Raw genomic sequence first — 21,012 nt, 5'->3', positions numbered from 1 at the left:
CTGAGCTGATTGGGAACACAAGAGACCGAGCAAATTTAGAGAGAGAGAGATTGTTTTCTTGTTTAAACATTCGAAGAGCAGGAGGGCTGTAGGTCAGTGACAGTGTCTGGCAGAGGGTCTGACACCTGGCTGCTCGTAGATACCACCCAGGGAGCCTTTTTACAGATCCCTTGGCCGGATCCCCGATCCGGCTGACTAGAGTGTCTGGGGGGAGGGCCCAGAAGTGTGTGTGTGTGTGTGTGTGTAACGTGCTTGCCAAGTGCTTGGGAGGCCCTGCCCCGACCCACCACCTTGCAGTGGGAGCCAGGTCTAGTGTATGGGACGAAGTGTGGTCTTGAGAGAAGCAGGTCTGCACTTAAACGGCGTTTGCAGACGTGTAAGCTGAGGTGATTTCAGGAGAAGTGGGAGAGCGTGAGATCACCATGGGGAAGTGTGGAGAGCAGCACCTGAATCCTTTAGAGGGGGAATGAGAAGGAAGAGCCAGCTGAGAAACCTAACAGGAACGGACAGGACGCCAGTAAGGGAAGTGACAGTGTTTGAAGTAGAGCAGAAGCTAGGGTGCGTGTGAGTGGGCGGGCGGGTGGGCGCTGCTCAGTGTGTGTGAGGGCCACCGAGGTTGAGGCAGGAAGGAAGGAAGAAGTTCTCATGCTTCTGTGCTGCCGGGCACGGTGATAACCACGTATCATTCATCTTTCCAGAGCCCTGTGTAGTTCGTGGTACACACGGTTTTTTCTTTCTTCTTGTCTGTCTGCCAGTCTCTTCCATCTTAGGAGGGGGGACCAGTTGGGTAATTGGGCTGGAATTGATCGCCCAGCTGGTGTGTGGCAGGGCCTTGGCTAGAGGCAGCCTTTCCTGGTTCTGGAGCCCTTGCCCTTTCTAGTTCCACGCTGCTCTCCCAAGAAAGATGGGAAACTTCATTTTTGTGATCAGCTGTGTGTCTGTGATCATTAAGAGGATCTCACGGCAGTAGCAGGGGTGAGGTCAAACTCTGACGGTTTCAGGAATAAATTACAGTTGAGGATGGTGGGGTCCTAGTTAGAGAGTCTTAGATGGTCTGAAACGGGGTCTGAGCTGCATGGGAAGGCGAGTAAAACCAGGTGGGACTGAAGTCGGAACAAGGGTGGCGAGCAGGTTTCGCTGGATTGAGGGGGAGAGTTTGAAGGGGCAGCTGGTGCTGAGAGCAGGAAGCCTTGTGGCTCTTTGTGGCCCTTGAGAACTGGCAGCACACCTCATCTGAGCTGAGATGGGCTCTACGTGTAAAATACCAGATTTCAAAGAGATTGTACAGATAAAAAATAATGCGAAATAGGGGCGCCTGGGTGGCTCCATTGGTTAAGCCTCCGACTCTTGATTTCAGTTCAGGTCCTGATCTCAGGGTCGTGAGATTGAGCCCTGCATCTGGCTCTATGCTGGCGTGGAGCCTGCTTAGGATTTTCTCTCTGCCTTTCCTTCTGGCCCTCCCTGGCCCTCCCCCTGCTCGTGTGCATGTGCCTATACACATGCGGGCATGCTCTCTTTCTAAAAAAAAAAGTGAAATAGACCTTTAATTTTTTTATGTGAAAATATTTCGGACATACTGGGTTAATAAGATCTATTAAAATTCATTTTACCTGTTTAAAAAAATTTTTTTTAAATGTGTCTACTAGAAAACATAAAATCCCATGCGTGGCTGGCATAATATTTCTTTCGCATGGTGCCGGCCCAGACTTGGGGATATTTCCCAGTGTAGGATGCTGCTGAGGTGCGAGGTATTGCAGTTGGCTGCGGAGTGCCGCGTCTGTCTTGTTGGAGTAGGGACGTTCCTCTAGGAGTCCGCGTGCCACCGGCCCATCTAATAACTCTGAGTTCCTAGTAGACCTCCAGTCCATTCTCACATTCCCCATTGTCCCCCAGATGCCTTTCATAGCCTATTGTTTGGAACCAGGCTGTATTCAGGGCTGTGTGTTACTTGGAGGTGTGGCCATGTTTAGTTTCTTTCAGTTGTAACAGCCGTGTCCCCCCCGCCCCAACCGCCGTCTTTTTTTTTTTTTTGGCCTTCTCCATGACATGGACTTTTCCAGGATCAGGTCGGTAGTCTCAGAGAATGTCCCTCACCCTGGATTTGTGTGGCTGGTTTTCATACTCCCCCGGTTAGGGAGATCATGAGATCTCTTCGTTGCAAAGTGCACTTTTTCTGAGCGGTAAAAATGTTAAGGGTGATGTTTTGGCCAGAAGAACAAGTTGACTGCCATATAACTTAATAAGAAGTGAACCAAACACAAAAAATAGCCAAATAATTTATTTCCTGAGCTGGCAGGCATAGTAGGACAAGTAGCCCGGCTGCCGCCTTGGGGTTTGGATGTGAGCAGGCTTGATTCACGCGCTTCGCTGCTTTCCCTCGCGCTGCTCCGTTCCCTTTAACGCCGCTCTTGCTGCTTTGTGCTTAATCATCGTGAGCTTAATCATATTTTAGAAAAGCTAACACTTTCTTCTTTCTTTATCTTCTCACTTACTCATTTTGAAGTAATTAAAGCCGAATCACCTTTACTGTTTTGTCATGTTTCTCTCATACGGAGGTGGCTCAACATATTGAGAAATAGTGCCGCCTTCCTGGCTCCTTCCTCCGTCCTGCTTGTGTTGCTCATTCAGCCTGGCTCCAGCGTCTCCGCGGCGTTGGGCAGCCGCGTGCGGGCCGGTGGCGCCCTCGCTGGCATCGAATCACGGGGACAGAGAAGATGCGCTTTCCGCCCAGAAAGCCCGGACTGAGGCCGAGTGGTCCTGTCATGTACCCGTGTGGGTCTCAGCTGCCGTCCAGGCTCCGGAGACTGTCCGCACTGGGAGAGGGAAAGCCGCACGCTCCACACCGACATGTGGGGGGGTCTCCTCTCGGGCGCGGTCCCGCACACGCAGGCTGTCTGCTCCGCGCTGTTCACGACTGTGACCGCTGCCGGCGTCTGGTGCACGTGTGTCTGAAGGACTGAGGTCTTGTCTTTCCTTTGTGTTGAAGTTTCCAACCCACGGCAGCCCGATACTTTCCTAAACGTAATAAAAATGAATTACAAGGAAAAGACAACATCACAAGGCTACAGGGGTTTCTAAATTCTTCCCTTCCGTTCCTACACTTCCCGCCGGGCTGGGGCCCAGTTTGCACACTGGCGCGGGGAGTGGACTGAGTAGCACTGGCAGAGAACACCGTTTCGGATTTTGAACTCTGAGCCTCAGTGGATCCTTTAGAACCCTGCAGCACACGCAGGTGAGAATCGATGTGTGCGCGCTTCCTGGGAGGGCCCTGCTATTCTATCCAATTCTCTGTGGCTGTCCCGTGAGGCCGCACAGCACACTTGGGTAGCACTCGCTACGGCAGGTATCAGACTCGAGGTGGCGGGTTCTTCTGACTCTAGGCACTGAGCGTCTCCCTCTCTTTCAAAATTGATATTGTCATTGTTGAAATATAAGTGGGGCGCCTGGGTGGCTCAGTCGGTTAAGCGTCTGCCTTCCGCTCAGGTCATGATCCTGGGATCGAGCCCCGCATTGGGCTCCCTGCTCAGCCGGGAGCTTGCTTCTCCCTCTCCCGCTCCCCCTGCTTGTGCGCCTCTCCCCTCCCACCCCCCTGTCAAATAAATCTTAAAAAAAGAAATTATAATAAGCATCACTATGAAGGAAACTGGGGAGGAAAAACCATTCATAATTCCACCATTTCTTCCCAAGTACTGTTACTGTTTCCACGAGAGAATTCTCGTATTCATCTTACGTTCATATGTTTTTAGTCGTGGTCCTCACACTGTATGTACAGTTGTCTTTTGCTTTCCGGTTGACATTATATTAACATTTTTCTTCTTGTATGGTGTTTATACTTGTACTTTTGAAATTTTTTATTATTTGCAAGAAGTCTTTTCATTTTTTCTTAGTTGTGATTGTGGTTGGAGAGCCCTACGTTCCATGGGCTTTGGAATCGGTAGAATATCAGCTTCTCTCCTTAGCTGTGTGGTGACCTTGAGCAAATCATCTAACTTTCTGAGGCCACGTTGTTATCTGAAAGCAAAGTTCCTGGCACAGTGCCTCACACTCTTCTCCTCTCTTGCCTATGATCATCTTAATTTCAGCTGAACTAGCTTTCTTTTACTGATTTAATGGATTTAATTTTTTTCGGCTTTTTGTTCTTGGGCTTTGTGAGGTTGCCTGTTTTTCTTTCTCATTCATAATTGGTTTCAGTCCTGACCTTCCCCACTTTAGTTTGGTAGGAGGTCAGCTTGTATCAGTGTTCATATATGGTCAGGTGAGATCCTATTCCATTGTGAAAACAGCCTGCTTTGTCTAGTCTGGGTTCTTTGGGGGTAATTAGATTAGAGCCTTCTCTCTGGTTTGTTGGGTTGGTGTGATTGCGTTTCCTTGCGGAATGCTCATTGTTGAATGATCCGTGTTCAGAGTCGAGCCGGTGAAGCCAGGCTTAGAGTATATCTTCGGCAAGAACCTTTTTTTGGTTGTAATCTGCCTCCTCAGTCCCCACAACGACCTCTTTCATTGTGTCTAAAAAGTGTAGGAGAAGGTTTGTCTCTAAAATCCTCTAGCTTGTGACAGGGCACTCGGTCCCTTTGAACTTTTTTTTTTCATCTGTAAAATGAGGATGTTGTTATTTCTTATTTCAGAGACTTGTTGCATGTTCACCAAGGTAATATCTGTGAAGGCACTTAGTAAGTTGTAAAGAACTCCCCAGACGGTTGCTGATTTCAGTTGTGTGGAAAGTGCGTCATTCTGGAACAGGGGCTGGGAAGACTGGTGTTGCTTCAGGAGGCTTGTGGGGAGGAAAAGGTTGCAGATGTGGCAGAGAGCAGAGAACAAAACTGGAACAGAATCATGGGGTCACTGGGTGCTGTTTCTCCAGTGGTTAAGGGGATGCCTTCACCAAATGCCAGGAGCTTTTCCCATACTTCAGTTCTGCTTTCTTAAAATTCGGATCTGTTAGTTGAGTCTGTTCAAATTCCCTTGCTAGTGAATTAATTGGGTAGAGTAAGGGCTGTTAGATGCCATATAGGTCTTTCCTGGTGTAGCTACAGCGACAGCGTTTCCCTTTAAGTCCATCGTTTTGTTTGCAATTCAGGTGTGAAGCTTAATGCAAACCTTAGGAACTACTTTGCTGTGACATTTTGTGGGAGTTGCTTTGCCTTGCTTCTTTGATTCCTGATTAACAGAAAGAAGGCTTTTTTTCTTAACTTCTTTATTATTATCATTATTATTATTATTATTATAAATATTGCACCCGAACTACGTTTTGTTTATGTGTCTGAAGTGTCAAACTCTCCCCCTTAAAGATAATGGCGAACTTGATGTCAACCTGAGCACATAGCGGAAACTGCTTATTTACTTGACTGGTACAGCTTGAGCATTTTGCAGGTGGGGAAGCTGGTCTTCCTGGTACTTAAGGTGCCCCGTCTAGGAGGGTCAAGACTGAAGCCCATGACCTGATTCCCAGGGTGCCCGGCCTCTAGGCCCAGCTGTTCTGCCATGTGCCGTCTTCTGAGCACCCGGAACATTTCCAAGTGTAAAACAAAAGGAAAAGGGCACCTTTTTCTTCCCCTTGTGTTTACCGTTTCATTGTGTTTATTTTTAGGGATGCTTCTTACTGCCAACGAAACCCCCAAGATGGGCATCTATTACATTCCGGTAAGTAATACGAATAGTAGTTACGGTAAAAATAGGATAAGCAAAGACAGTTTATTTTTAAACTGGTTATATTGAAGGCCTTTGGGTCTGCATGCGGTTGTATAAATTAAACATAGTGGACTCACTTGTAGTTTCACTCTGTTTCCTGGAGCTCGGAAAGTAATGCTTCACCATTCTTTTATGGGAAACTGCTTCCTATCACATTAAAATAGACATTAGGAATTAGTCTTTGTTCTTCAGATTTACATTTGGTTTCTGTTTCCAAGTATTTCAGAATCTTGAGCTTTAAGCTGTTAGTGATCAGTATGTCTGATTCTAAACCAACAGCCTGGTGCTCTTCAGTCATCTTGTTTCTCTTACAATTAAGTTCCGCCTGAGGAAACTCAGATGGGCCTGGTCAGTGGCGGCCTGCAGTCACTGGCCTGGCCTTTTATTCTTCCTTCAAGCATTCTCTTGCATATGACAGAGGCTTCCTTGCCTTTACCTTTTAGATTACAGGAAGAAAGAGACATGGGGACGTAGGATCTCCTAAATCGAAAACCACGTAGGACAGAGTTGGCATTAGATTACTTTGCGGCCGGTAAACAGCTCCCTTTCTGAGATTTGGGGAGAAGAGGGTGGGGGTGAGGAGTGTTGCAGAGCAGGACTTCGGGGAGGTAAACTCTGTAGCTGCTGTCAGCCTCCAGTTGGGAAAGTTCTTCATATTTACGATAGTCCTTCTCAAATAGCTTAATGGTGTATTTCCCCAAAAAAGTGTTCTGGTGGATGTCGATGCTCTGTGGTTTCAGGAAACTTGTAAATTGTTGAAAGCACTTTGAGATACTTCTTTTGGTTGTTAGTGAAACGAAGACCATTCCAGCAGCAAACTTTTATGTTTTTCTAAGTTGTCACTTGTTCCATTTTCCCCAGCCTCTCCTATACTCTTTCTGTATTCCTGTCAGTTTGTCCGTCTTGATCGCATCACCTGCGAGTCAGGTCCGCTACTGAGTGCCAGCAGGGTGATGGTGTGTAGAAAGAACACTGCCCCTTTCCTCAAAGGAGTTCACCGGCAGGGAGTGAAGAAAGGAGGCAGTTCGAGCCCGGCACGAGAAGGGCTGTCACGGGAGGGAAGAGGGTGCTCTGGAGCACGCGGGAGCCGCACCCCCCGGCGTGGGGCTGGGGTCTGGGGCCAGGTGCGGAGGGTACTCAGAAGTCTGCTGGTGGGGATGGACTTCCTAGGAGAGACCTGGAGGGTGGTGACGTACCCCAGATAGAGAGGGCAGGGTACAGGGTGGGAGAGAGATCTTAGAAGTAGAGGGAACAGTGCGCAGGCACCAGGGAGAAAGCAGGCCACGTGGCTCAGGCACAGAGAGAGAGGGATGGGCGTCAAGAGCCCGACGGCGGAGGTCTTGTAAGCCAGGTGGGCGTGTCAGGCCGGGAGGCCTGGATAGGCTTTAAGCGGGGGACTGATACGATCAGATTTGCATTTGGGAAGGATTATTTTGGCTGCCACAAGGAGAACGGCTTAGACAGGGTCTCCTAAGAACATGCCATAGCCACATACAGGAGAGATGATGGTACCCCTGCCACCTGTGCCTTCCCTTTTTAGCGGGTGTAGCCTTTGGAGCTCTGGGATAACTTGAGACAAGGTTGAACTGGCCAGTAGTAACTGCAGAGATTTGTGACCCTTGTGTTGCCAGATGGCACGTCTCCGGGCTGTTTGCTGATGAAGGCTTGTATGGATCGTGAGAAACGCCTAGCCTCAGCCCAGTGTGACGTAATCCTCCAGAGAGACAGAATCAGTCAGCTCGCCTCCTAAACGTGGCCTCTCGTCCTGAGAGAGGTCTCTCTCCGTCGTCTTCTCCAGAGTGCTTTCTGTGTTTTGGTCTTCGGCGCTTGCCCCTAGGGTGGTGGTGTCCTGGATCGTGGGTCTCCATGTGTGGAGAATCACCCAGTGGAGGGGGCTGGTTTAGGGGAAGGAGGGCCGCGTCAGGAGGCCCGCTAGGTGGATAAGGACCCACAGGCCTCAGAGCCCAGAGCCGCTTGCTGTGGAGCCGGGGCGGGGGGGCATCCCGAGTGCTTGTGCGCTAAGGCCCCCTCACCCGTCTGTGCTCCACGGGGGGCAGTGGGGACCGGATTGGAAGATGGGCTTGGCCGCTGATGGGGCACGGGGAGTAAGAGAGAGGGGAGACCCGAGACCGCAGCCCTTTTGCTGCTTGAGGGACGGGTGGACAGGGAGGGGGAGGGAGGGAATAGGGAAGATGATCATCCCTTTGGTGTCCTCTTCTACATTTTGGAAAATGATCTTTAAAAGGAACAAGCACGCAACTTTTTTGATTAGACGAACAATGTATCATGTTTCTATTTATTCCAAGTGTTCTACGAAGTATAAGGCAATAAAAACCACCCATTTCCCCTTGATAGTATTAAAAACACTATTAATACTAGGATGTAGTATTTTTTGGTTGTGATGTTGCTGGTGAGAAGTCGTATTTTGTATACAAATTTGTACCTGGTTTCTTCAGTTAACTTCAGAAAGGCACTAAAATTACCTAACACATTTTTAGTTGTCTGTTGCTTTGCTTTCGTATTAATTGCAGTGTCCTTAGCACACAGTGTGACATTGTCTGTAGGTGTGCGGGACGCTGAGCAGCACTTCCATCTATTGCTCTGTGCTCCCCTCGAGCGCACTCTGTCCCCTCTGTCACCCGTCCCCCCGGCTATCTGCATTCGTTTTCATTGCCTGGCCTGTGACATTTATATCATCTTAGACCTGTAGGAGACCCATTATTCACTTCTCTCTCTCTCTCTCTCTCTCTCTCCTCTCTCTCTCTCTCTCTCTCTCTCTCTCTCTCTCTCTCGGGGCGGGCATTTTTTTTTCCAAGTAATAGGGACTTTAATTAACATGAATGAGAAGGGCTAGTGCTAGCCAGGTGGTGAGAAACTGCTTTCGTGGCAAATGTTAGCCTATCTTAGAAGACCTTTTTAGTTTCTGCTTTGTAGCTTGGAGTTAACCAGGGCTGTGAAGAAAGCCCACGGGGACCGCTCCCAGGTGGCTGCATGTGCCAGCAGTGGGAGCCCGGCATCCTTGCCCAGCTCGGCACTGTGCTGGGACTTGTACTCAGTGCTCCTTCCTGACCTGCCTTTTTACCCTGAGCTGCATGAGCTTTTACAGTGCCCTCGCCTTTATTTGGAACCTGTTCTTTTGTAAGACTCCTTCAGAGCGAGGAGAGAGCCCAGGGGTCTGAAAGCCTGCCATTTTTCATAAGATTTTATCAAACTTACCGAGCTGATATTTGGCACAGCGGTTTGTTTGAGGCTTATAAAACCGGGGAAGTATGTTTTTAATATACAATTCGTGCCAAATTTAGGAGGTTTGCATTGTGATTTGTTTTAACATCTTATAAATCAGGTATGAAAGCTCTTTTTCCCCCCACTTTGGGCCTGTACTAAAAAAGGAAGACCGCTTAATGTTCTTTTAGTTTAAGTTTTGTGTCTCTGATACCATTTTCTTGAATTCTTGAAGTCTTTATAGATTACATGTAATTCCTGATGTATACACTTTGCTGCGTACGGAACCCCATATCTAACCAGTCTTTCATGGCCAGGTGGGTTTTCTCCAGCCCTTTCCCTGTTTTTTCAGTACATTCCTTTTTTCCCCCCTCTCAGAGACCAGGAAGTGTTATTTTGCCTGTTTGTTTGCATTTTAAATTCCACTGTCTAATTCAACTGCAGCTTCTGACACCAATGCCAGGAATAGTTTTTTAGGTTTGGTTTTCCTCTGCAATGTAATTTAATCTTAGAGTAGTTTTTTTTTATAATTAAACCTTTGGCAACTGTGTGGATTCTAGAGGGAGTCCAAGTGTTCTGTGGCACCCAACTCAAAACCCAGCCAGTGTGGTTAATATTGTTTCTGTTGGAGCAAGTTTCAAGCCCCCAGTGTGTCAGGAGCTCCCGAAACCCCTCACGACTGGATAGTTGATTGCACGCTTGATAATATGTATGGATGTGTAACCTTGAGGAAAAATGTAAGAGGAAAATGCATCATTATTTGTTTAGGAAGCTATTTGATTTAGAAGAATAAAAGTCAATTAAAGATCTATTTTTAGAACATGTAGGGGCACCTGGGTGGCTCCGTCAGTTAAGTGTCCGACTCTTGATTTTGGCTCAGGTCATGAACTCAGGGTCATGAGATCCGAGCCCCACATTGGGCTCCGTACTGGGCATAGAGCCTGCTTGAGAGTCTCTCTCCTCCTCTCCCTCTCCCGCTCAGACCCCTCAAAAAAAAAAAAAAAAACCCCAAAACAAACAAAAAAATAAAGCATGTAAATTTAAGCCACTATAAAGATTATATGCAGTGTCACTGAACCCAATAATCAATATTGGTAGTTAAGTATTTTAAAACACTTTCGTAGGAAGAAAGACAACTATTGTTTTATTGAAATGTTTTTATTATTCGTAAAAAATCAGCCAAGCAGTAAATATTTTAACATTCACTATTTAAAGGTATGTTTTAAATTTGGAAAGTATTTTTGGAGCCAAAGTACCTGAAAATGGGGCGGGATTTCGAATATTATAAGTCCACAATTTGAAATATTACAAATAAAAACAATATTCAAATAAAAACATAAAGGACGATATTTAACCTGCACTAGCACTTTTGTTTCTGTTGAGAAATAGCACTGGAACTCAGCCAGCATAATGCATAAAACCCATAAAACTCTGTCTTTGCAAATAGAGATAACTAGGTGTTAAGAAGCATAAACGCTCAAGAATACTTGCTTCATTTAATTATAAAAACATAAACACACACACACACACACACACATCTTCAGAAAGGCATGAAAAGCCAAGGGAAATAAAACATTTTTTAGTTGTGAAATATAATAAAAGGCTCAAACTAAAGAATGAGTGTAAGTCTCTTCACTTCATTGAGTTATCACTAATCTGGAAAGGCCTGTGGTAGAGCCACGAGGTTCTAATACTATCACTGGGTTCATGTGCTCCTGTCTTCGTAGGGCCTTAGTCACTGGTTTGGGTCAAACGTCTGTGCTGTGGTCCTCAGGGAGGCACACTGTCAGTGAGTATTGCCTGGTTTTGGGGGGGGGTGGTCAGTGCTTTTGAAATCACTCAGTTGTAGCATTTGGAAGTCACTCTTAGAACGTGGTGTGAAAACTTTCTAGTCACCATATGAATGCTTACATTTGGGCGCATTGGGTTGTTGCTCCAGCAGAGCATTAAAAATGGCTACTGGAGTTTTCTCCTCAGTATTTTCTGCTTGATAGACTTTTGTGACCCAAACAAAGAAATTTCAGTACAAATGATTTTGCCTGCTCTGTCTGTGGCAGATTGAATTTGTTAGTCTAGTTCTGAACTCAATCACTCTGTCAGATTGGTACAGATGTATTTCTAGATACTTGTTCATTGCTATGTGGCCACACTCTCAGATATGGCGTCTTTTTTTTTAAGTTCCAGGATTTCAAATATTACTGCTCTGGGGTGCTTTGGCATAATTTTCCAGAAGACTTAGGAACATAGCCAGAGAGTGCTTCCTAACAATTACTCCTTACCTTCACCTCTTAAGAAGACAACATATTTTTATCGGCTATCCAAATTGTAAATAAAGTTATATTATGTTAGACTTGACAGTGTCTGAAAAGTAAATGCTTAAAATTCTTAGGTGGGTGACTCTTTTACTCTTTTTCTGTTGGCCTTTTTGTCTTTTCCTGTGTTATAAAAGTAAATGGAGGAGACTGGTGCTTCTGTTTGTTCAGCAATAATATACCGGGCATGTGCTTGGACGCAGGAATGTGTCGGTGAATGCAACTGTCTTCCTACCCTGCCTTTGTGAGTTCACGGTCTAGGGGAGGGCGGTGGTAAACAAGTGTGTAGCTAAGTGCTGTGGAAGAGAGGACCAGGTGCAGTGACAGGAATATCATCGGGGGATCAGGCCCCAATTACCACTCTCCATTTTGTATAGATATTTTAGGTCTCCTTTCTCTGTAGATGTTACCTTCCCTGTTTTAATCTTAAAGTTTAGGGTTAAAGACTTGGTCTTCTTTCTGTCTCATAATCACAGCATATACCTGGGGGCAAAATGGTGAATGATGGATTTGTTCCATAATTTATAATCTCTAGAAACAAAGCAGACAGCAGAGAGAATTTTGGCCAACCGAGAAAGTGCTGCTTTCCTGGAGAGTCAGCTGTACAAACGATCAAGTGCCCTTGCTTCCTTAACGTGGATCTCACATACAGATCACTTAACTTTATCTCTAAATAGCCCATGACACAGCCAACCAGACCTCTTTGAAACACTTCTAGAACACCATATTCTCTTGGGTTTTCCTCCTGTTGTCCAGGTGACCCTTCTCAGCCATCTTTGGTTGCTCCTTCTGTGTGTGGCCCAGGGCTTGGACCTCACCTCTTTCCTCTTGACCTTCAAGTGTTAGTCCTTGTCACTTTATATTCTTTCCCTCAGGAGCTCGTCTGTCCGTAGGATTTCTCTGACACCTGAATGCTGATAACTTCCAACTTTCCGTATCTAGTCTGTCTTTCTCTGAGCTACAGTTAGGTATCCACTAACCTATTTGGGTTCTCTGCTTGGAGATCTAATAGGCACATTATATTTGATAGGTCCACAGTGGAATTCTTGATCCCAGCTCCCGGCCCTTACCCCACACCTTCCATGTGTTCCCATTTCGGCCGAGGACCCTCCATCCACCCGGTTACCTAGGCCCAGAGTGCGGAAGCCAGCCTCGTTCCCTTCCCCCTTCCATGTCATGCCTCCTCCATCTGTCCCGTTGACTCTCTTTCTGGTTTGGTTCAGATCCTGCCGTGTTCCCGTGTTGTGGCTCCTGCCCTTCATCTGGATTACCAGGATGGCCTCTTAACTGCTCTTCTTTTTCTGTTAGTTCTTTTGCAGTCTATTTTCCATGTAACACCAGAGTGATTTAAAATATAAAAATAAGAAACAAAACAAACATAAATTGGATTATATCACTCTCCTGCTTAAAACCTTTCAGAGGCTTATCACTTTGCTTAACATAACTCCTTTCATAATTTGAAATGCCCTATAAGCAGAAAACAGCCAGAAATCCAGAGTCTCCATTTTCTCTCACCCGTCAGAGAATAGATCTCTCTAACCCATTAATCCATTTACAGAGATCACCAAATAGAGAATGAAACCAAATCCCCAACAATTGCTGCCACCAAGGGGGAGTAACATAAATGAACCAAGCCAACACATGAAATTAGTAGGCAGGAAAATTAAAGTTAAAATTAGAAAAACAGTCAGCAGAGTTCAGCTCCCCCCCTCCCCCCATTCACCTCTGGGAGTCAGGGGGAGAGCTGGACTGGGCCTCAGTAGCTTGTGTGAGGTGCACTTCTCAGGTGGTGGAGTTTACCTGGCTCTGTCTTGTGAATCTGTTGTGCATCTTGGTGAGACCTCTAAAACTTAAAAGATAATTTCAGAAAACGGTTAAATCGTGACTCTCACATAGATAGCAAATAAATGTGCTAACATTATTTATCTTAGGTTGAGAGTGTGAGCAGGGGTGGGGGTGGGGCACAGAGAGAGAGAGAGAGAGAATCTCAAACAGGCTCCATGTCCAGCACGGAGCCTGGAATGGGGCTGGATCTCACGACCCAGAAATCATAACTGGAGCCAAAATCAAGAGTCAGACGCTTAACCAACTGAGCCACCCAGGCGCCCTGAACATGTTAAAATTTTTATTTAGCCTGTTAATTAAATGAGGGAACCAGACACAGCTATACCAGATCAAAGAGGAAGTCTAAAAAGGCACATATTTACATGCAGTAAAGTTCTGTTGACTTGGGCATGTGCAAATGGACACAAATCGGGTTTTTCAAAGGCATGGAGGGTTACTTGTGCGGGACAGAATTCCTGTGCATGTCTATAGACAGTATTTTGCATTGCTGCCAGTTGCCTGCATTTACAGAATTGTAAAATAAATTCCCTAAAATCAGAATCTGATCATCTCGAAGGGTGTGCTCTAGATCAGGGGTTTGGCAAACTAAACACCAGCACCTGTTTTTATAAACCATTTTTTTTTTTAAGGATTTTATTTATTTATTTGGGAGAGAGAGAATGAGAGACAGAGAGCACGAGAGGCAAGAGGGTCAGAGAGGGAAGCAGACTCCCCGCTGAGCAGGGAGCCCGATGCGGGACTCGATCCCGGGACTCCGGGATCATGACCTGAGCCGAAGGCAGTCACTTAACCAACTGAGCCACCCAGGCGCCCTATAAACCATTTTATTAGAACACAGCACACCCATTCATGTCTGTATTGTCCTTGGCAGCTTTTTGACTAAAATGGCAGGGTTGAATAATTGTCATAGAGACCTGATGGCCCACAGACCCTGTGATATGTACTGGCCCTTTAAGAAAAAGTTTGCCAACCCCTGTTGTAGACCATGCATAGTTTTCCGTGAAAGCACAATATCTTCCTTCACTATTTATCTACTTAAAAATTTACGTATTTCCTCATCATGATATAAATAATATAAAAATAAAATTTATAAATATAAAACATGGATTCGGGATCATGTTTTGGCTTTTTCAGTGTTAGACCTCTAGCACCTAAAGCATTGCCTATTACACTGTAGGCATTCAATTAATATGTGTGGAAAAATTAATAAAACAGTTATGTGTGAGAGTGATGACTGTGATTTGCAGAATCTTAGATAATGATTGTCAGCTTCCATGATGGCTGGTTGGCAGTGTTAATTTTTAGCTGTTATACCAAATTAGAATTTTGCATTTGCCTTTTTCTGCTACCACTACTGAATCACAAAAGTGGAGAACGTGGCTCATAAGTGCCAGAGTATAATTTTTATACGGTAGGATAAAGATCAGTTCCTTTGCTCTGACTGTACCTTCTAATCAGCCAGATCAGAACATCTTGGAGTGATGCAATCTTTGTATTTGGGAGTGCTGACAGATTTATAAAAGTAATACCTTGTCCAGAAGATTTAATAGTGATGCTGTTAAGAGGATAAACTCTTTTCTAGAAGAGTACAAAAGGAAAATATTGAAAGTATGGGCATTTAGCTTTTGTTGGACCCTTTTTGAAATTTGTGCAAAAGTCGGCTTTTCTTCTGTTTTAAAGATTGGAAATAATGCCTTCGTTTTTCTCCCTGTGCGTCCCTGTGCTTTTAAGCAGGAGTTGCTGGAAGTGCTGTGCATGCTGCTAAGATGTGGGTTTGAATCTAGACCGTGATGGGTCCAGTTGATCCATTTCAATTCAAAGCCAGAACTGAAAGTCCTTTTGGTTCCATTCCTTTGATATTTGGAGATTCCCAGATGTGAGATCTCTCTGGCCAACTGGTGTGTGGTGAATGGCCTTGAATACACTAGTGTCCGTGTTCAGTCCTAAAAGTGACAAGACACATTTTCAGCTAGAATGCTCATTTAGGCAGAGAGCTGTTAGACAGAAGTAATTTTGTTAGAAATTCCTGTTTCATAATGCCAGTAGCAACATATTCGCTTGGTTTAGGGAGGTAGTGCCAGATGCAAAGAAAACTATCCCCCTGGGGAATTTGCTAGCATACAAAGGATATACAAGACAGAACATAAGCTGGACAAGTAGTTGCTGAATTGTTTCCTCTATGTTTCCTCACTAAAGGAATTTTCAGTGTGCTGTAAGGGAACGGGGGAAGCTTTTGAAGCACAGAACAGTAGAGAAGGAAGGGAACTTAAAAGTCATCTCGTCGAGCTCCTTAATTTATAGCTGAGGAATCAAGTTAACTTGTTCAAGGTCAGATGACAAGTTGGTGGGCAGAGCTGGATCTCGAAGGCATTTCTTCAGTCCACATTGCAGAGTGGAAACAACTGCAATTTGGTAATTAATCTAACCTGAGTTTGAATACCAACTTCATCACTTACAAATTTTGAGACCTTGAGTGGGTTACTTACCCCGCCTGAGCCTTAGTTTCTTGAACTATGGAAGAAGAATGCTGTTATCAGGAATAGATGTATTTATTCGATCACGTATCACGTGCCAGGCACATTGGGGATGTTCAGCTGATCATGACTCTTACACTTTCTTACAGTAGCGAAATTCAAGGAGTCCAGTGACAGAGAATATTTGGCATTATGTGCACATGGAGATTCCCAGATGTGAGATCTCTTTATGTAGCTTTTCGAAGGAATGTGCTTTGAGCAAAACAGAGATATACTGAAAAATTTGTGGTAAAATTGTAAGTATGAACTAGGAAAATGATTTCGGAAATAGGACTTTGTATTGTCTGGTCTGTAGCATCACATAAGATGCCAGGTTGAGAAAGAGCAGCTGAATGCCTTTAGGTTTTTTTTTTTTTTTTTAATTTTTTATTGTTATGTTAATCACCATATATTACATCATTAGTTTTTGATGCAGTGTTCCATGATTCATTGTTTGTTCATAACACCCAGTGCACCATGCAAAACGTGCCCTCCTCAATACCCATCACCAGGCTAACCCATCCCCCCACCCCCCTACCCTCTAGAACCCTCAGTTTGTTTTTCAGAGTCCATCGTCTCTCATGGCTCGTCTCCCCCTCTGACATACTCCCCTTTTCTTCCTCTCCTGTTATCTTCTTCTTTTCCTTTTTTCTTAAAATATGTTGCGTTATTTGTTTCAGAAGTACAGATCTGTGATTCAACAGTCTTGCACAATTCACAGCGCTCACCGTAGCACATACCCTCCCCAATGTCTATCACCCAGCCATCCCATCCCTCCCACCCCCAACCACTCCATTAACACTCAGTTTGTTTCCTGAGATTAAGAATTCCTCATATCAGTGAGGTCATGTGATACATGTCTTTCTCTGATTGACTTATTTCACTCAGCATAACACCCTCCAGTTCCATCCACGTCGTTGCAAATGGCAAGATCTCATTCCTTTTGATGGCTGCATAATATTCCATTGTGTATATATACCACATCTTCTTTATCCATTCATCTGTCGATGGGCATCTTGGCTCTTTCCACAGTTTTGAATGCCTTTAGTTTTGCTGTTAACTATTGAAAGAGAAAGCAGTGATGAAATCTGGTTGCTAAAATAAGAAATCTGATTTTTAAAACTGAAGTCCATTTCCCTCCATTATATCATCAGAGCGTGCTTTTTATAGAAAATGGCAAATAAAGAGAAGCAGGAGAAAAATCCAGCATCTCTCTACAGCCCAAAGACAAACATACTAACATTCTGCTGTATTTTTCCCACTGTTTTAATCTGAAACATTATGTGGTTTCATATCTTGCTTTTTCCCCAGTTAATTAATATTTCCCTGTGTCATTATAGACTCTTGGAGAGTAGTTAAAAAGTGGGTTTTGTGTGTGAACCTAAAAGTAATATATAGCTGGGGCACCTGGATGGCTCAGTTGGTTGAGCGTCTGACTCTTGGTTTTGGCTCAGTTCTGATCTCAAGGTTGTGAGATCAAGCCCCGTGTTGGGCTCCGCACTGAGCAGGGAGGCTGCTTGTCCCTCTTCCTCTGCCCGTGTGCGTGCTCTTTCTCTCTCTCAAAAAAATAAATAAAATCTTTTTAAAAAAAGTTATAGCTATTTTTAAAAATGTTTAAATATCAGGAAAAAGATGGAAAAACCCAATCAGTCTCACTAGTCAAAGACATTCTTACTAATATTTTGTTATATTTTCTTTGCATTTGGGAATATCTTAGTGGCCAGGCACTAAATTTATAGCACAATCCCATAATTAAGTTCACCTGGCTTACATAAGTATAAATAGAAGTCCTCAGGGTGCTGGGGGCTAGAGTGATGGAGCACATGGTGGCAGTTACGGGGTGGCCCTCACACGCGGTGGCACATGTCCTGGACTGAACTGGGGGGGGGAAGGGGAGAGAGCCTTTCTCAACTAGGAGACTTCAGTCCTAATTCCTGAAGGGTCCACTGTATGTGATCTGTTACCTTCTCTCCTCTGCATGGAGGAAGGTGCTAGATATGTGTCATTCCTGTGAGAATGAGAAAGTAATCCATTAGTTTTTGTGTTGTATGGTTGAGATGAGGAATGCCACTAGAAAAGGGCTGTTGGATCTGTTGTTTTCTTCCGAAGCTGTTTCCCCTCGTATCTCCCATAGTGCTGCCACACTGAGTGCAATCCTGATCATTTTAATAGATGGGTTTGTTTGTTTGTTTGTTTGTTTGTTTGTTTTTGGCTTGACAAGGCCACTGGATCTAAGTCCCCCAGTGTTTCTGCCCTGTTCCAACACTGAGGAAAATGTGCTCTTTCACATCCTGAAGGCTATACTGAAGGGATTTTCAAATTTAATTTTGGTTATACTTGCTTGACTTTAGAGTCTGATCTCTATATAAGAAGTTAAACCAATGAAATTGAACTTCAGAAATATTACATGTTTTGGATGGAGAAGGGAAAAGCTTTTTAAAATACAGTCAGCAAGTTCAGAATGGGCAAGAGGGCTTAGCGGCAGCCTCTGTGAAAAAGAGACCCGGGAGTTCTCTCCTGCTCTAAATCCGAGGGGTGAATGTCTAGCAGAATGTTGGCAGTGACGCCACCTGTGAATGGGGTGGAGGACGAGGTGATCCAGTGAAGGGGTGATCTGGGGGCTCTTAATGTGGGAATGTTCCCTGAGAAATATTTTACAGGCTGAGGATTGCAGCAAGCTCAGAAAAGAGCTCAGGAGTTGTGTCGTCATGCACCTCTAGAGAAGCCATGTTTTTAGGGTGTAGGGAAAGAGTAAGATCATGGAGGAAAGCACCTGCGTGAGGTAGAGGAAGTGGTGGGGTGTCGGACTGCAGGGGAGAATGTCTGTGACTGAGGGTACAGGAAAAGGGAGGGGGATGGAACTTTGAGAGCTTCTGCAAGGAAGAAGAAGACAAGTTTGAAGAAAAAACACAGTTCGTTGTAAACTGAGTTCAGTTTTCAGACCAAAGATGCATATTTTTCAGATGTCTTGATTCATAATAACGCAAATGGGACATACGCTTAATTTTGTTCTCCAAGAAAAGCATTTCAAAGATAAAGCTAATAAGCCTTTAAGATCTAGAAGGATAAGATATCTTATAAAAAGTAAAAGACTTAATCTTATGGAGAAAAAAAATGTGAGGCACTTGTAGTTAGTGGAAGAGTTGGATCCAAAGCCTGTGTATTTTAATTACCTTTTCCTGATGAACAAAAGGAAAGGAATGCAGAGCAGATGCCCTGTGTGTGTGTGTGTTTCCTTTCCAACCCAAGCTCACAGCAAACCTGTTGTAGTTGAATTTTATTTTATGCATGAAATTGTTTTAGAAGGCATGGCGTGCTGTTTGTAATTTGTCTGTTGTATATTCATCACTATGAAATGGGAAGTGAAGGCAAAAGTCACGTGGCTAATAAAGTGTTTTAATACAAACAAGTTGTTTGCATCTTTACCAAGGGGAAATGTGGGCTTCCTATTTTAATCTAAACATTTTCAGGCAGCAACATAGTATGTGAGGCATTTTTCCCAACAATGGAAATCCTCTCCATTTCCATTTCTGATGACAACTTAGTAGGTCATAAGAATGGCAGACCTACAGAAAGCCTTCATGTGCAACACTCAGGCAGCAACTTTCTGAGCATCCCGTCACATTTTCAAAAGTTAATTTTTGTTCTGACTAAGATGCCTGTCATGTGACATATGCTTTATTATGTTAATATGGCAGATGGTGTTTGGTTTTGCTTAAACTGTTACTTGTCTGGCATGCCCCATTTTCTTGAAAATAAATGACAACTTCCTATTCAGGTGCTAGCTACTCAGTTTGAATCAGATATAGACCAAAAGACTCGTCTCCCAGCTCTCTGGCTGTTAGGTCATCTTGATGTTTACTGGTTTGATGTCTTTACCATACTTCTTCTGGACAAGGTGGACTTGGAAGTAAATCGAGTACTCCGTGCCCTGTCGGTATGGTCACGTAGGTGGTGGTGACAGAATAGAGCGTCCACAACCAGGGATTGTTTTCAGCTTGGGAGTATGCCTGACCACTTGAATCATGTGGCAGTTTCTTTGGTTAATATGCCCATTACCTGCTCTGATTTTTTTTGGCGTGTTTTCTCCTTAAAAATAGAAGGTAAGTTATACAAATAGGCAAGAATTTGGGGCTACACTCGTTCAAAAGGCTTGACGTATACCGAAAACAAAGTTCTGGGACTCACACACAGTCCTTACTTAGTTAGACTCAGTGTTCTCAAATCCCAAGAAAATTTGTCTTGTCTTCTGATAACGTGTTCTCGTGTGAGCTCTGCAAGGGCAGGACTTTTGTGTGTTTACTTTATGTTGTGGCGTTTGCTAGCTAACAGGCTCTCACAGAATACATGCTCACATGAAGGAATAGATAATATTGACGCTTCGCTTTGAAAATTTTATTATGGAAAAATTTCAAATATGCATAAAAGAGGAGAGAAATAGAGTGAACCACCATCTACTTATCTCTTTGCTTCAGTATTTTCAGTTGTGGGGGGAAGCAGAGGTAGGATTGGTTTATACTACCAGCACTTTATATTGCTCCAGAAGGTGGTGGTTAAAAATTGTTAAATGGAAATGAATATTTGATCTTCACATTGGCTCATATCTTTAGGCTGTGTATTGACCTGCTTGAAGAACAGAACATTATTCTTGGTTGGAAACAAATCATGTGTAAACAATGGTGAGGCATATTGAAAGAAAGTTTAGAGCTGCCTTTCTTGTGTATCTGCACATGGTTCTATCATTCATTCATAATTGACTTTATTTTTTAGAACAGTTTTAAATTCACAGCCAGATTGAGTAGAAAGTACAGAGAGTTCCCACATACTCCATACACACATTCACACACGATGCACTCTCCTCCATTGTCAACATGCCGTACCAGACTGGTACGTTTGTTACAATGGATAAGCCTACACTGACACATCATTATTATCCAAAGTTGTTTGGATTCACTCTTGGTGTTGTCCATTCTGTGGGTTTTGACAAATGTCTAATGACGTGTATCCACCGTATGACGTGTATCCACCGTTACGTATCATACAGAATAGTTTCACTGCCCAAAAAGTCCTCTTGTACACAAGCCTGAAGCTCCAGAGTTTTAATTCACACACACGGGAGAAAGAACTTCAAGACAGTTTGACCTTTCTAAAACTGAAGTTAGCACTGAGTGGTACCACCGTCCATTCGGTTCCCCTGCCTCCCTTAGTCTCTACTCCCAAGGATCACCAAGCTCTAAGGATGTCCCTCCTTAATACCGCTTGTATCTGTCTGTCTCCTCCTGCACCACCCACTGCCGCTGGCTTACATGGAGCCCTCATGACTTTTCCTCATTAATCACAAGCCGTCCTAGCCTGTTTCCAAAGCCACTCCCCTTTAAAAGCTGAATAATCTGATACACAAATGACTGATCCCATTCCCTTGAGTAAAACCC

At 44.3% G+C, this 21,012-nt stretch overlaps 1 protein-coding gene across 1 annotated transcript in view; it reads left to right on the top strand.

Annotated features, from left to right (window-relative positions):
• NOL10 (nucleolar protein 10) overlaps nucleotides 1-21,012 on the top strand; it is an 84,282-nt gene that overhangs the window by 25,705 nt on the left and 37,565 nt on the right. The window contains exon 13 of the mRNA XM_025867731.2: nucleotides 5,588-5,640. Within this exon, the coding sequence (XP_025723516.2) occupies nucleotides 5,588-5,640 (53 nt within the window). The remainder of the gene's footprint in view (nucleotides 1-5,587; nucleotides 5,641-21,012) is intronic.

Source organism: Callorhinus ursinus, unplaced genomic scaffold (genome assembly GCF_003265705.2).
Source record: "Callorhinus ursinus isolate GAN/ISIS: 27379988/994484 unplaced genomic scaffold, GSC_fseal_2.0 scaffold10, whole genome shotgun sequence".
NCBI lineage: Eukaryota > Metazoa > Chordata > Mammalia > Carnivora > Otariidae > Callorhinus > Callorhinus ursinus.
Note: the sequence above shows the minus strand (reverse complement) of the source record. Positions and strands in the feature narration are given on the sequence as shown.